The sequence below is a fragment of the Mesoplodon densirostris genome, chromosome 2 (genome assembly GCF_025265405.1).
Source record: "Mesoplodon densirostris isolate mMesDen1 chromosome 2, mMesDen1 primary haplotype, whole genome shotgun sequence".
Classification (NCBI taxonomy): domain Eukaryota; kingdom Metazoa; phylum Chordata; class Mammalia; order Artiodactyla; family Ziphiidae; genus Mesoplodon; species Mesoplodon densirostris.
In genome coordinates, this window is record NC_082662.1 from 151,771,055 (window position 1) to 151,787,800 (window position 16,746).

The 16,746-nt window shown below is 39.4% G+C and overlaps 1 protein-coding gene across 1 annotated transcript in view; it reads left to right on the top strand.

Moving 5' to 3' along the window:
• Positions 1–16,223, top strand: part of COLGALT2 (collagen beta(1-O)galactosyltransferase 2) — a 126,563-nt gene extending 110,340 nt beyond the window's left edge. The window contains exons 9-12 of the mRNA XM_060088509.1: positions 2,976–3,108; positions 4,453–4,580; positions 13,932–14,138; positions 15,633–16,223. Of these exons, the coding sequence (XP_059944492.1) occupies positions 2,976–3,108; positions 4,453–4,580; positions 13,932–14,138; positions 15,633–15,909 (745 nt within the window). The 3' untranslated portion in view covers positions 15,910–16,223. The remainder of the gene's footprint in view (positions 1–2,975; positions 3,109–4,452; positions 4,581–13,931; positions 14,139–15,632) is intronic.
• The last annotated feature ends 523 nt before the right edge of the window (positions 16,224–16,746 follow it).

Genomic DNA, 16,746 nt, shown 5'->3' on the forward strand with positions numbered 1-16,746 from the left:
TTAGAGAATGTTACACGTACAGTTGAAGAACGTGTATTTTGCTGCTTCTGGGTAGAGTGTTCTATAAATGTTAAGTCTAATTGGTTCTGTTTCCTGGCTAGTTCTATACATTACTGAAAATGGGGTATTAAAGTCTCCCACTATTTTTGAATTTTCTGTTTCTCCTTTTAGTTATGTCAGTTTGTTTCATGTTTTTGGTCTATTGTAAGATGCATATGTATTTATAATTATGTCTTCCTGATGGATTGACTCTTACCGTTATAAAATATTCTCCTTTGGTAATTTTGTCTAAATTTTTTTGTCAGATATTACAGCAGTATAGCTCCTCCAGCTCTCTTGTGGTTGCTGTTTACATGGTATATCTTTCTCTATCCTTTTACTTTAGACCTATTTGCCTTTGAATCTAAAGTTTGTCTCTTGTAGATAGCACATAGTTGGATCATCTTACTAAAAACTCACTCTGCTAAGCTCTGTCGTTGATTACAGGGTTTAATCCATTCAAATTTAATGTGATTACTGATAAGGTAGGATTTACACCTGCTGTTTTCTATTTGTTTTCGATACATCTTCTGTCTTATTTGTTCCTCTATGCCTCCATTCTTATGAGGCATAAGAATGTCCATTCTTTTATGTTTAAAAGATATTTTCTGCTTTAACATTTTAATTCCTTTGTTTCTTTTCCTATATATATTTTTAGTTATTTTCTCAGTGATTGCCCTGAGGATTACAATTAACATCTTAATTTATAGCAATCTAGTTCATATTAATACCAACTTCCTAGAAGAAAACAGGGGGGAATAAACTCCTTGACACCAGCTTAGGTGATGATTTTTTGGATTTGACACCAAAAGCAAAGGTGACAACAACAAAAAATTAAACAGGTGGGACTGTATCAAACTAAAAAGCTTCTGCACAGCAGAGGAAACCATCAAAATAGAGGCAGCCTACCAAATGGGAGAAAATATTTGCAAATCATATACCTGGCAAGGGTTTAACTTTCAAAATATATAAAGAACTTGTACAACTCAACAGCAAAGAAAAAATCTGATTTAAAAATGGGAAGAGGATCTGAATAGAGATTTTTCCAAAGAACACATACAGAAAACCAACAGGTATTAATACCTGAAAAGTTGAGCAACATCACTCACCATCAGGGAAATGCAAATCAAAACCACGAGATCTCCCCTCCCACTTATTGGACTGTCTGTTATTAAATAGACAAGAAATAACAAGTATTGGGAAGGATGTGGAGAAAAGGGAACCCTTGTTCACTGTTGGGAATAAATTGGTGCAGCCACTGTGGAAAACAGATGTTCTTCAAAAAAAATAAACTACCATGTGATCCAGAAATTCCACTTCTGGGTATTTATCCAAAGGAAATTAAAAAACTAACTCAAAGATATATGCACCCCCACGTTCATTTCAGCAATATTTATAATAGCCAAGACATGGAAGTAACGTAGTGTTTGACAGTGGATGAATGGATAAAGAAAATATATGTGTATATATAGAATGGAATATTATTTGGCCATGAAAAAGAAGGAAGTCATGCCATTTGTGACATTATGGATGGACCTCGAGGGCATTATGCTAAGTGAAATAAGTCAGAGAAATACAAATATGATATCACTTATATGTGGAATCTAAAAGCACACAAAACAAAACTCATAGAGAACAGATTCGTTGCCACAGGTGGGATTGGGAGGTAGATGAAATAGGTGAAGGGGTAAAACGTATAAGCTTTTTAATAAAATAAGTCATGGGATATAATATACAATGTGGTGACTACAGTTAATAATACTGTATGGCATACTTGAAAGTTGCTAAGGGAATTAAATCTTAAGTTTTCATCACAAGAAAAATTTGTAGCTATGTGGTGATGAATGCTAACTATACTTATCATGGGATCATTTCACAAAATATACAAAATATTGAATCCTTATGTTGTACACCTGAAACTAATGTTATACGTCAACTATACCTCAATAAAAAAATACCAACTTAACTTCAATACTATATAAAACTTAGCTACTATATAGCTTCATTCTTTCCCCCCTCCTTTGTTCTATTGTTACACAAATTATTTCTTTATACATAATGTTCTTTATACATTATTTGCTCTTATTGCTTTATGCAGCTATAATTTAAATCAGATAAGGGGAAAAGTTATAAACAAAAGAACACTTACATTATTTGTATTTATTGATACCTATGCCGTTATATTTACCAGTGCTTTTCTTTATGTGGATTTGAGTTATTCTCTAGTTTCCTTTCATGTCAGCCTAAGGGATTCCCTTTAGTATTTCTTGTAGAGCAGATCTACTAGTGACACTGTTTTTGTTTATCTGTGAATATCTTAATTTTTCCATTTTTGAAGGCTAGCTTGACTAGATATAGAATTCTTGGTTGACGGTCTCTTTCAGTCAGCACTTTGAATATATCAATCTTCTGCCTTCTGGCCTCCACGGTTTCTGATGAAAATCAGCTATTAATCTTACTGAGAATACTTTGTATGTAGTGAGTCACTTCTCTCTTGCTTACAAGATTCTCTCTGCATTTTTATCTTTAACCTTTTTTTTATGTCCAAAGGAAAGATGTACACATGCACACAATTTCTCTTCTGATTCCTTCCTGTCCTCATCCCTTCCATTGTTTAATAGTATTTAAGCTTTCTGTTAGCCACTCTCCTTCACTAGGAAAATACTTTTTTCAAAGTTGTCAATAGTATGATACTTAAGAACTGTGTTGGGCATTGCGAGGGGTAAATAAAGCATAAGACGCTTTCTTGTCTTCACAAAGCTCATAATGCTACCACAACACATTAACCCTGAGGAGTTCCTAAGGAATAATGGGAAACATGAGGAGTCCTTCTCAGTGTGCAAAAAGGCTCTGGGGAATATGCAGAACTCTTCCTTCTGGCTTCTGTGGTGGGGACCTCTCAACCTGTTAATTTTTGGGCATGTTCTGTCTTGCAGGGCACTCAACACAAGCCAGCTGAAGGCCCTGAATATTGAAATGCTGCCTGGATATCGAGATCCCTACTCCTCCAGGCCTCTAACTAGGGGTGAAATTGGCTGCTTCCTTAGCCACTACTCTGTCTGGAAAGAGGTAAATAATGCTTCATTTCAATGTGCAGTTCTTTAATGAGGAGGAAGGAGAGTGGGACCTTGTAGGTGAACTCGGGCCAGATATAAAGTGAACCCATAACTGTTCTGGCAGTGTGCTTGGAAACTGTCATTGTCTTATGTCTCCCTCTGACACAAGGCTAGTGACAAACAAGGAAGGGTAGCCTTGGTGCCACTTGGGATGATGATAGGGGAGGACACCCACGTTCTGGGGACCACACTCCTAGTGATGCATCCTCATCCTTAGTAGGAATGCCTTGTGTTTATCTAGCATGTCATCATTTATTAAGTGACTCAGTAGAAGAAATCACCCGGAAGTCATGTGAGATGGGTTAGGAGAGATGGGCCTATTTTACCCAAGAGGAAATAGTTATCTTGTTCAGGCAGGAAGAGGCAGAGCCAGGACTTGAACCCCTGTCTTACAGATCAGACATTGATAGGGGTGGTATTACAGTGTGGGGTGCGGGCTTCCCTGGTGGCGCAGTGGTTGAGAGTCCACCTGCCAATGCAGGGGACACAGGTTGGTGCCCCGGTCCGGGAAGATCCCACGTGCTGTGGAGTGGCTGGGCCTGTGAGCCACAGCCACTGAGCCTGTGCATCCGGAGCCTGTGCTCCGCAACGGGAGCGGCCACAACAGTGAGAGGCCCGCGTACCGCAAAAAAAAAAAAAAAAAAAAAAAAGTATGGGGTTCTTGGTTAAGGGTCAGTTCCCACAAGAAAAGAGAGTGCCCGAAGAAAGTCCTCTTGAAGGGGCCTTCTCCCTTTTAATGATCCAGTCTATGCCTATCTTTTTTATTCAAGAAACTTTGTTTTATAGACAAACTTTAAATTTTATAGGAAAAAATATGTAGATCATAAGATACTGGCCAATGACATTTCACAAATTAAATAATACAGCCAGGTTAACCAGCACCTACATCAAGAAACTGGTTACCAGCACCCCAGAAGCACAGCCCTTCTCTGTATTTTTTCCTAGCCATCAGTTCCCCAAGGGTGACCACTCTCCTGACTTCTAACAGCACAGAATAGTTTTGTCTACATTTTTCCTTTTATTATGTGTACACACCATATGGTTCCATTCAATCTCTCAACATTACATTTGTGAGATTCACCTATAACTTTGCATTTAACTGTAGATCACTTACACTCATTGCTGTAAATACACCACAGTTTATTTATCCATTTTACTGTTGATGGACTTTTGCTTAGATTCCAGTTATGAGCTATTACATGTTGTGCTACTATACTTTTGACTTTCTGATACCTGTTTTTTATTAGATAAATAAGTATCAGCTTTTCATAAGGTATCTTCCCACTGACCTTTACAGGTAATTAACCGAGAGCTGGAGAAGACTCTTGTTATTGAGGATGATGTGCGTTTTGAACATCAGTTTAAGAAGAAGCTCATGAAGCTGATGGATGATATTGATCGAGTCCAGCTGGATTGGGAACTGATGTGAGTGACAAGATGACAAGCTATTCAAAGAGTACTGAGAGGCTTTCAGTTCTTTCCAGGGGGCAGAGAGCCCCAGCTCGTAGGAGATGCAGTTCAAGCTTCCATTTACCTGGTTTTCTCTCCATAAATGTTCCCAGAAACAAGAAGTGAGTAGGGGATAACCATTGGATTTTGCATCTCTATGCTCTTCAGGGTGAGAAAAAAACTTTGGGAGATTCTTTGAGACCTGGAGTCTACCTGCAGGTAGATCAGGGGCCTTCAGACTGAGTGTTCACCTGGGAACACAGCAGAAACCCACTCATGAACCAGTGTGGTACATGGAGTATGTAGATGGAGGACCCACTCAAGGGCAAGGTTCCTGTGTCACACTTGAGCCTCAGCTCCCAGGAGAACAGGTTTCCTCTGTAGCCTCTGATGGTGTGGGAGGTTTGGAAGGTCAGTGGGAGAGCTCCTGTTGGGGAGGGAAGCTGTGCAAACAGGGAGAACACTGAAGCTGGGCTTAGTGGAGGCTCAGAGGCTGTCTTAGAAAAACAAGGCTCATCAAGGGAGTACTGGCTCTGAACTGACAATTTAGTTAATGCTTGTTGCCTGCTACCTCTGGGAATTGAGCTCTCTCTTTTTCTTTTTATGCTAAGATGACACTTTTTACTTCCCTCCAATGAGGCAGAAAGTTCCCAAGCATTATGTTCACTTCCCAGCTGTGTGTCAAAGGCAGTTTCATCAAATCAGAGGCTGTTCCTTTGGAGCAGCTGCAGCAGACAAGCTGTCCCTGCTCCTCCCATCCTCGGAGGGAAACTTAGCTATGGGCCCCGGTGGAATATTTGTTCTCTTAGAAAATGTACCATTCTGAGCTCAAAAGAAACCCAGTAACCTGTGGGAAATAGACCCAGGACTATGTAATAAAGAGACTGGCACCCTGTCATGTGATTAGATTCTGCACTGTCTCTTCAGATCATTGTTCCTAAAATCCTCCAGAAGTCCCCGCACCTCAGCCTTTCTGAATCTATGGCTCTGCAGCCTGTGGTTAAGGCCCCACAGGCATGGAGCCCGAAAGCTATTTTATGCTTACATGACATGTGCAAAGGTGATTTTCACTTAAGCCTTGGAATCACAGAGGACTGGACTTGGGGAGTCTAAGGCTTAGAGGTGACATACATCCCAGTTCACTTCCAATTTGGCTGATGCATTTCTCAGGACAAAGTACCAACAGATCCAAGAAAGAAAAGTTATTGTCCTGGTAAAGATACAGGAAAAAAAGATGTTTCCTAAATTTCCCAGACTGATCAAGTCAAAATACTTCATTGAAATCTATTATGTAATCATAAAGAATTAGTGGTTTCAAATTTTTCACATCACGTTTTCTGAAATGAATAAAGCAAATGTTATTTGAACTCAAAACATGAAACCAGATAGACTGTCTGTGACTGCAGTATTAAGTTTCTCCAGAAAAAGAAAATAGTAAGTGGGAAGAATAGAACAAGCCATTGAAATCATCTAGGGCAGCATGGCAGTAGAAATATAATGTGAAAAACATCATTTAAAGTTTTCTAGTAATCATATTAAAAAGATAAAAATAGGTGAAATTAATAATACATTTTTTGAATCCAACATATCAAATATTATTTTAACATATAATCAACATTTAAAAACTATTAATGAGATAGTCTATATTATTTTTTCATACTGTCTTCAAAATCCAGTATGTGTTTTATGCATATAACACATCTCAATCCACATGCTAAATTTTAAACTGTTGAAGTAAACTGTAGTCCTACTGAAATAATACATTTTGTCTAACAGAAAATATTATTTTACACATCTTCAATTTTTTAATTACAATTTGAATTTAGTAAAATTAATAAATTGAGTACAAACTCAGTTCCTCAGCCACTCTGGCCACATCTCAAGCACTCAGTAGGATTTTCTCTTCCACTTGGTATATGAGAGAAATTCAGGCTCTTTGCTCTGAAGAGACATTGGCTGAGAGACAGGTATATTTGTCCTCAGAAGAACTGAAGGTGAACATAGACTTATTCTACAAATCCTAGGATGTTTCGATAAGTGGGATCCCTTGAATGTTGAAAGAGATAGTTTTAGGGCAAAATAGAGCAAGTCAGCTTTACCTAGCAGGTAGGAAGCCGGACCTCCTCAACTTGGTCCAGGCAAGTGGAAACAAACTAGGCTCCAGACAAAAGTAATGGATCACAGATGCATGAGTAGACTGGGGAAGGTAGGAATGGCTGAGGGTACATCCTGTGTTGCAGAAGTTGTTCATGGAAGACAGGACCCAGGAGGAAGCATAGGCAGAGCTGGGTGAGAGGGAGAAAGCCAGGCAGGTGTTGTCATTCATTCTCCCCTGGAGGAAACCCCCTTGGGGCTACTCTTGGCTTCCTAGGTCTTTTACTGTGGACTGTATCTTTCCCGAAGCATTTTCTGTCTTGTGTTTACCACCAGAATTTGGAGAACTGTGCAGAAAATATCAAGTCCCCAGGCTGAAACTCTGGGGACTTGAAAGCAAACTCAGGATTCTCACATCTGGCCTTTCTTGTCCCCTTCCAACCACTGTAAACACAGCTAGAAATCCTATACCATCTTTGGGAAATGATCTGAAAGACCTTTTTTGTCATGAAATGTTTTTTATTTTTATTTTATATGGGAGTATAATGGACTTACAATGTTGTGTTAGTTTCATGTGTATAGCAAAGTGATTAAGTTATAATTTTCAGATTCTTTTCCCATACATGTTATTACAAAATATTGAGTATATTTATTTCCCTGCACTATACAGTAGGTCCTTGTTGATTATCTATTTTATATATAGTAGTGTGTGTGTGTTAATCCCAACCTCCTAATTTATCCCTCCCCTCCACCTTACCCTTTTGGTAACCATAGTTTATTTTCTAAGTCTGTGAGTCTGTTTCTATTTTGTAAATAAGTTTGCTTGTATCATTTTTTTGGATTCCACATATAAGTGATATCACATGATATTTGTCTTTCTCTGACTTAATTCACTTACTATGACAATCTCTAGGTCCATCCATGTGGCTGCAAATGGCATTATTTCATTCTTTTTTTATGACTGAGTAATATTACATTGTATATGTGTACCACATCTTCTTTATCCATTCCTTTGTCAATGGACATTTAAGTTGCTTCCATGTCTTAGCTATTGTAAATAGTGCTGCTCTGAACATTGGCTGCATGTACATTTTTGAATTACGGTTTTCTCCGGATCATATGCCCAGGAATGGGGTTGCTAGATCATAGGTAGTTGTATTTTTAGATTTTTAAGTAATCTCCATGCTGTTCTCCATAGTGGTTGTACCAATTTACATTCCCACCAACAGTGTAGAAGGATTCCCTTTTCTCCCCACCCTCTTTAGCATTTATTGTTTGTAGACTTTTTGATGATGGGCATTCTGACCAGTGTCAGTTGATACTTTATTGTAGTTTTGATTTGCATTTCTCTAATAATTAGTGGCGTTGAACAGCTTTTCATGTGCTTTTGGCCACTTGTATGTATTTTTTGGAGAAATGTCTATTTAGATCTTCTGCCCATTTTTTGATTGGGTGGTTTTTTTTTTTTTTGATATTGAGCTGCATGAGCTGTTTGTATATTTTGGAGATTAATCCCTTGTAGATCACATCGTTTGCAAATATTTTCTCCCATTCTGTACATTGTCTTTTTATTTTGTTTATGGTTTCCTTCACTGTGCAAAAGTTTCTAAGTTTAACTAGGTCCCATGTGTCTATTTTTGTCTTTATTTTCATTACTTTAGGAGGTGGAACCAAAGAGACATTGCCGTGATTTATGTCCAAAAGTGTTCTGCCTGTTTTCCTCTGTTTTATAGTATCCGGTCTTACATTTAGGTCTTTAAAACATTTTGAGTTTATTTTTGTGTATGGTATTAGAGAATGTTCTAGTTTCAATCTTTAACATGTGGCTGTCCAGTTTTCCCAGCACCACTTATGGAAGGGACATCTTTTCTCCATTGTATATTGCCTCCTTTGTTGTAGATTAATTGACCATAGGTGTGTGGGTTTATTTCTGGGCTTTCTATCCTGTTCCATTGATCTATATGTCTGTCTTTGTGCCAGTAGCATACTGTTTTGATTACTGTAGCTTTATAGTATAGCTGGAAGTCAGGGAGCCTGATCCCTCCGGCTCCGTTTTTCTTTCTCAAGATTGCTTTGGCTATTTAGGGTCTTTTGTGTTTCCATACAAATTTTAAGATTTTTTATTCTAAATCTGTAAAACATGCCATTGGTAATTTGATAGGGATTGCATTAAATCTGTAAATTGCCTTGGGTAGTACAGTCATTTTGACAGTATTGATTCTTCCAATCCAAGAGCATGGTATATCTTGTCATCTTCGATTTCTTTCATCAGTGTCTTATAGTTTTTGGAGTTACAGGTCTTTTGCATTCCTCGGTAGGTTTATTTCTAGGTATTTTATTCTTTTTGATGCGATGGTAAATGGGATTGTAACCTTAATTTCTCTTTCTGACCTTCTGTTGTTAGTGTATAGAAATGCAACAGATTTCTGTTATTAATTTTGTATCCTGTCACTTTACAGAATTCATTGATGAGCTCTAGTAGTTTTCTGGTAACATCTTTAGGGTTTTCTATGTATAGAGTCATGTCGTCTGCAAACAGTGACAGTTTTTTTTTTTTTACTTCTGCTTTTCCAATTCGGATTCCTTTTATTTCTTTTACTTCTCTGATTGCTGTGGGGGACTTCCAAAACTATGTTGAATAAAAGTGGCAAGTGGGCTTCCCTGGTGGCGCGGTGGTTGGGAGTCTGCCTGCCAATGCAGGGGACACAGGTTCGTGCCCCGGTCCTGGAAGATCCCACATGCCGCAGAGCGGCTGGGCCCGTGAGCCATGGCTGCTGAGCCTGTGCGTCTGGAGCCTGTGCTCCACAATGGGAGAGGCCACAACAGTGAGAGGCCCGTGTACTGCAAAAAGAAAAAAAAAAAAAAAAAGTGGCAAGAGTGAAAATCCTTGTCTTGTTCCTGATCTTAGAGGAAATGTTTTCAGCTTTTCACCATTAAGTATGATGTTAGCTGTGAGTTTGTCATATATGGCCTTTATTATGTTGAGGTAGGTTCCCTCTATGCCCACTTTCTGGAGAGTTTTTATCATAAATGAATGTGGAATTTTATCAAAAGCTTTTTCTGCATCTATTGAGATGATCATAATGGTTTTTATTCTTCAGTTTGTGAATGTGGTGTATCACACTGATTTGTGGATACTGAAAAATCCTTGAATCCCTGGGATAAATCCCACTTGATCATGGTATATGATCCTGTTAATGTCTTGTTGGATTTTGTTTGCTAATATTTTGTTGAGGATTTTTGTGTCTATGTTCATCAGTGATAATTGGCTTGTAATTTTCTTTTTTTGTAGTATCCTTGTCTGGTTTTGGTATCAGGGTGATGGTGGCCTCATAGAATGAGTTTGGGAGTGTTCCTTCCTTTGCAATTTTTGGAACAGTTTCAGAAGGTGTTAACTCTTCTCTAAATATTTGATAGAATTCACCTGTGAAGCCGTCTGGTCTGGGATTTTTGTTTGTGAGTTTTTAAATCACAGTTTCAATTTCAGTTCTTGTGATTGGTCTGTTCATATTTTCTATTTCTTCCTGGTTTAGTCTTAGAACATTGTACCTTTCTAAGAATTTGTCCATTTCTTCTAGGCTGTCCATTTTACTGGCATATATTTGATAGTAGTAGTCTCTTGTGATCCTTTGAATTTCTGTGGAGTTGGTTGTAACTTTTCCTTTTTCATTCCTGATTTTATTGATTTGAGTCCTCTCCCTTTTAATTTCTTGTTGAGTCTGGCTGACGTTTTATCAATTTTATCTTTTCAAGGAACCAGCTTTTAGTTTCATTTACCTTTTCTATTGTTTTCTTTGTCTCTCTTTCATTTATTTCTGCTCTGAGGTTTATGATTTCTTTCCTTCTACTAACTTTGGGCTTTGTTTGTTCTTCTTTCTCTAGTTGCTTTAGATGTAATGTTAGGTTGTTTGAGATTTCTCTTGTTTCCTGAGGTAGGATGGTATTGCTATAAACTTCCCTCTTAGGACTGCTTTTTCTTCATCCCATAGGTTTTCGATCAGTGTGTTTTCATTTTCATTTGTCTCTAGGTATTTTTTGATTTCCTCTTTGATTTCCTCAGTGATCTATTTGTTGCTTAGTAGCCCATTGTTTAGCCTCCATGCATTTTGTGTTTTGTTTTGTTTTAGTTTTTTTTTTTTCTTCTTGAAGTTGATTTCTAATCTCATAGCATTGTGGTCAGAAGAGATACTTGATATGATTTCAGTTTTTTAAAATTTACTGAGGCTTGCTTTGTGGCACAGCATGTGATCTATCCTGGAGAATGTTCCATGTGCACGTGAAAAGAACGTGTATTCTGCTTTAGGATAGAATGCTCTATAAATATCAATTAAGTCTATCTGGTCTATTGTGTTTAAGGCCTGTGTTCCTTACTGATTTTCTGTGTGGGTGATCTGTCCATCGATGTAAGTGGAGTGTTAAAGTGCCCCACTATTATTGTGTTACTATTGATTTTGCCTTTTATGGCTGTTAGCATTTGCCTTATGTATTGAGGTGTTCCTATGTTGGGTGCATATATATTTACAATTGTTATATCTTCTTCTTGGATTGATCCCTTGATCATTATGTAGTGTCCTTCTTTGTCTCTTGTAATAGTCTTTATTTTAAAGTCTATTTTTTCTGATATGAGAATTGCTACTCCAGCTCTCTTTTGATTTCCATTTGCATGGAATATCTTTTTCCATCCCCTCACTTTCAGTCTGTATGTGTCCCTAGGTCTGAAGTGGGTCTCCTGTAGACAGCATATATATGGGTCTTGTTTTTGTATCCATTCAGCCCATCTGTGTCTTTTGGTTGGAGCATTTAATCCGTGTACATTTAAGGTAATTATCTATATGTATGTTCTTGTTGCCATTTTGTTAATTGTTTTGGATTTGTTTTTTGTAGGTCTTTGTTCTTCCTTTCCTCTTTTGTTCTCTTGTGATTTGATGACTATCTTTAGTGTTTTGTTTGGATTCCTTTTTCTTATTTGTGTGTATATCTATTGTAGATTTTTTTTTGTTTGTGGTTACAATGATATAGTAGTCTATATAAATACAAGATTATTTTAAGTTGCTGGTCTCTTAATTTCAAGTACATTTCATATATCCTGTATTTGTACTCTCCTCATGATTGCTGGTTTTAATACCATATTTGTGTGTGGATGATTTCCTACCTTTATTGTATGTTTGCCTTTACTGGTGAGCTTTCCCATTCATACTTTTCTTGTTTCTAGTTGTGGCCTTTTCTTTTCCACCTAGAGAAGTTCCTTTAGTATTTGTCGTAAAGCTGGTTTGGTGCTGGTGAATTCTCTTAGCTTTTGCTTGTCTGTAAAGCTTTTAATTTGTCCATCAAATCTGAATGAGAGCCTTGCTGGGTAGAGTATGCTTGGTTGTACGTTTTTCCCTTTCATTACTTTAAGTATATCATGCCACTAATGGCCTGCAGAGTTTCTCCTGAAAAATCAGGTGATAACCTTATGGGGATTCCCTGTATGTTATTTGTTGCTTTTCCCTCATTGCTTTTAATATTTTATCTTTGTTTTTAATTTTTCTCAATTTGATTATTATGTGTCTCGGCATGTTCCTCCTTGGGTTTATCCTCTATGTACTCTCTGCACTTCCTGGACTTGGGTGACTGCTTCCTTTCCCATGTTAAGGAAGCTTTCAGCTATTACCTTTTCAAATATTTTCTCAGGCCCTTTCTCTCTCTTTTCTCCTTTTGGGACCACTATAATGTGAATATTTATGTTTAATGTTGTCCCAGAGGCCTCTTAAACTGTCCTCATTTCTTTTCATTCTTTTTTCTTTATTCTGTTCCTCAGCAGTGATTTCCAATAGTCTGTCTTCCAGCTCACTTATCCTTTCTTCTGCCTCATTCATTCTACTACTGATTGCTTCTAGTCTATTTTTCATTTCAGTTATTGTATTGTTCAACTTTGTTCTTTATATCTTCTAGTCCTTTGTTAAATATTTCTTGTATCTTCTCAGTCTGTGCCTCCATTCCTTTTCTGAGATCTTGTATCCTCTTTACTATCATTACTCTGGGGTTTTATCTTGTTCCTTCCTCTGGAACATACTCCTCTGCCATTTCATTATGTCTAACTTTTTGTGCAGTCTCTCTTCCACAGGCTTCAGGATTATAGTTCCTCTTGCTTCTGGTGTCTGCCCCCTGGTGGGCAAGGCTGGTCTAGAGGCTTGTTCAGGCTTCCTGTTGGCAGGGACTGGTACCTGCCCACTGGTGGGTGGTGCTGGGTCTTGTCTCTCTGGTGGGCAGGGTTGTGTCATGGGGTGTGTTTGGAGGCAACTGTGGGTTCAGGAAGACTTTAGGCCTACAGGCTCTTGTGTGGAGCCAATTCTTGGTGTCAAAATGGCAGCCTCCAGGAGAGCTCATACCAATGAATACTCCCCAGTACCTCCACCACCAGTGTCCACCACGTCACCACAGTGAGCCACAGCCTCTTCCCTGCCTACTCAGGAGACCCTCCAAGACCATCAGGTAGCTCTGCCCCAGGCTCCTCTGAAGTCATTGCTTTTGCCCTAGGTCCCACTGTGCATGAGACCTTGTGTGCATCCTCCAAGAGTGGAGGTTCTGTTTCTCCCAGTCCTGTGGAGTTTCTGTAATCAAGCCCTGCTGGCCTTCAAAGCCAAATGCCGTGGGGGCTCTTCCTCCTAATGTCAGAGCGCCCAGAACAGGGAACCTGATGTGGGGCTCAGAACTCTCACTCCTGTGGGAGAACCACTGCAATATAATTATTTTCCAGTTTGTGGGTCACCCACCCAGTGGGTATGGGATTTGATTGTATCACAGATGCGCCCCTCCTACCATCTCACTGTGGCTTCTTCTTTATCTTTGGATGTAGAATATCTTTTTTGGTAGGTTCCAGTCTTTTTTGTTGGTGGTTGTTCAGCAGTTAGTTGTGATTTTGGTGTTTTTGTGAGAGGAGGTGAGCTCAAGTCCTTCTATTCTGCCATCTTGTCTCGAACCTCTGAAAGATCTTTTAATCTCTACATCTCAACTTTCACGCTTCAACAGTCTGCTAGGCAAGAATAGTTGGGATGTTGATAAGTGGAGCCACAGAAATGGCCCCATTGATGGGAGATGACAGCCACGGTTGATGTGATGTGCCTTGTTGTGTGATACATTTAAATTAGACACACTTGGTCCAAGCTTTCAAAAGTCTGCAAAGCTGTGCTCCATTCTTATGGATGTCTAATACTAAAATTAGAATTTTCTCCTCCACCCATTTCCTTTTAGTTATATTGGCAGGAAGAGGATGCAACTAAAAGAGCCAGAGAAAGCTGTGCCCAATGTGGTAAATCTGGTCGAAGCTGACTATTCTTACTGGACTCTGGGCTATGTCATCTCTCTGGAAGGAGCACAGAAGCTTGTTGGAGCCAATCCTTTTGGGAAGATGTTACCAGTGGATGAGTTTCTGCCAATCATGTACAACAAGCATCCTGTGTGAGTTACCCTGAACTGCCTGCCTATCCCTTGAGCACAGTCCATTCATGAATTATGCTACTTGGTTTCTGGGTAATACTTAATATATTGAAGGGGTACTACTTTCCTAAGTGATCTTTCCATAATCATGACCCAGAGAGGCTGATTTGAGTGATTATCCCCTTTTACAGATGGGGAAGATGAGGCAGAAATGGTGAGTCTTGCATAGGAGTCCTCTTTAATACCCAGTGGGTAGTTTAACTGGATGTAATCTGCTCAGTCCTCTCATCTCTGATTTTCTTACTTCCATAAACCCATATACACCTCAAGGTGAAGGTCATCTTCCTAAACACCTCAGATTTTTCTGTTCATTTCTTAGTTCATTGTGTGTACTGTTGGCCAGGCAGTAGCTCACAGGCTAGTTGGGAACCCAGACTTGAGAACAGTCATTGTGATATATTGTGATAACTGTAATCACAGAGATGTGTTAGAGGCTCAGGGAGAGTGGGGGTGGCCTCTGAGCAAGGTGTCCATAGAAGAAGGCAGTGTGATGCTAGGGTTCCTGTAGCCTGGGAGTTCACTCTGACCTAGTGCTTATCAAGGGCATGGTAAATTATGGGTTTATGTGTCAGTCTCCCCAGTAACCTATGAGCCCCTGAGGCAGGAACCATCTTTTATCTCTGTGTCCTTAGAGCCTAGTCCAAACTCTATACATAATAGCTGCTTGATCAGTGCTTCCTTGAATTCATTACTGGAGCAGAAGACCAGGTTCTAACCTTGGCTTCTTCTCTCAGTTGCTGGGTGATTCCTCCCTAGATGGTCTTCATGTTAGCAGTTGAGTGTTCTTGTCCTGCATCTTGCTCATTTTGTCTCCTGTCTTCAGTAAAGATGGACAACATGTCGGAGACTGATTTTTATCTCTGCTTCCCGACATAAACATGGAGGTCAATCATCATCCCCTCAACAGAAAGGAAATTGAGACCTAGCAGCCAAGCAGATGTCACCTCATGTAATCTGCACAGGAGCCCTGGGAGGGAGGGCAAGTCGTCCCTCCACTTTACATTCACTTGTCGCTAGAATGCAAAGCCACGCTGGTGTGCCTCCGAGCCTACACCACATCACTCAACCCTTCATTGCCATCCAGCTCCCAGCCGTCTATTTTATTAATCCAGGAACAGAGCATTTTCTACAAAGTGATCACGTTTATTTATTATTATGGTCCAACAGAGCTTAATCCTTAATTTTTAGAATAAGACCTGAAATTCACTTTTAAACTAGTCTATCCAAATACAACAGAAACATCCTGACCTTTTTCTTTGTGCATTTGTTTAGACCATCTGAAAGCTTTTAAAGAAAACTGTATTGTGTGCATAGACTAAAATTTTCCACACAGAACACAACTTGAAAAATAATCAAATGAATCTATGAGAATTTAAGAGATAACAAGTGGGGCTCTTTTCCCCTGTTCTGTAAGTGTCCTGTCCCCTCACCCACCTGTACACCTCTTGTTTTCAGTGCTGAGTACATGGAGCATTACGAATCCAGGGACTTGAAAGCCTTCTCTGCAGAACCCTTGCTCATCTACCCAACACACTACACAGGCCAGCCAGGGTATCTGAGTGACACGGAGACCTCAACCATCTGGGACAATGAGACAGTGGCCACTGACTGGGACAGGACACATGCCTGGAAGTCCAGGAAGCAAGGTCACATCTACCGCAATGAGAAGAACACAGAGGCCCTGCCACCGCCAACCTCCCTGGACACTGTGCCTTCGAGAGATGAGCTATGAGGGTTCCATGGGGGGTTTACTGCCCTTTGGTTTTCCTAATGGGGTATTGATATGTTTGTTCCAGTTTCTTTTCATGGTCACGATCATCTAACCAAAGTGATCTAATGTGATTGATCAAAATTAGGATGTTTTTGACAAGGGAAGAGAATAGGGAAACTAAACCCAAATTTCCTAGATGGCTAGAAAATAGGCTTTATGGCAACCATTAAGGTGAACTTCAATCCAGACACCTTGTCCCTCAGTTCATTACCCATATGATACTGGTTCCCACATTGAGGTTGAACAGCATGGCTCAGAGATTCGTCCAAGGGAAAGGTGATCACCACACTATCACATCAATAAATGGGTAGGCCTGGCAGCCAAGTCAACTGGACCACATCCATTGGTCTAGTGGGCCCATTTTATGTCATAGATGTGACCTTGAAAACTTGAGTATGTTCCAAGTTCGGGGTGTGGGGGAGGGGAATCAGATCATTTAAAATCAAATTAATTGGGCTTTTTCTTTAAAGGCATTTGCCATGAGCCTTCTTGCAAAGTGACTTTTTCATCTTAGTCCCCATTATCCAACAGGGATGGGTATTTGTGTCTGTGTGTGACTTGGCATTTGACTATCATGGCAATTGAAGCTCCCATGAAGAGGTGTCCATTTTGCCATGAGGATATAGTTTCGTAGATATTTGAGGGTTTGTGTAGATATTTGAGGAAAACACTCAAACTTTGGCCTTCTTTATTATGGTCACTTGAGTTGGGATGCTCTATTTATGAAGATAAATTTAATATATAAAGGTCTGGAGCTGGTGTGTAATTGCTGTCCAGGGGGTTCATGTGCTGCCCCAG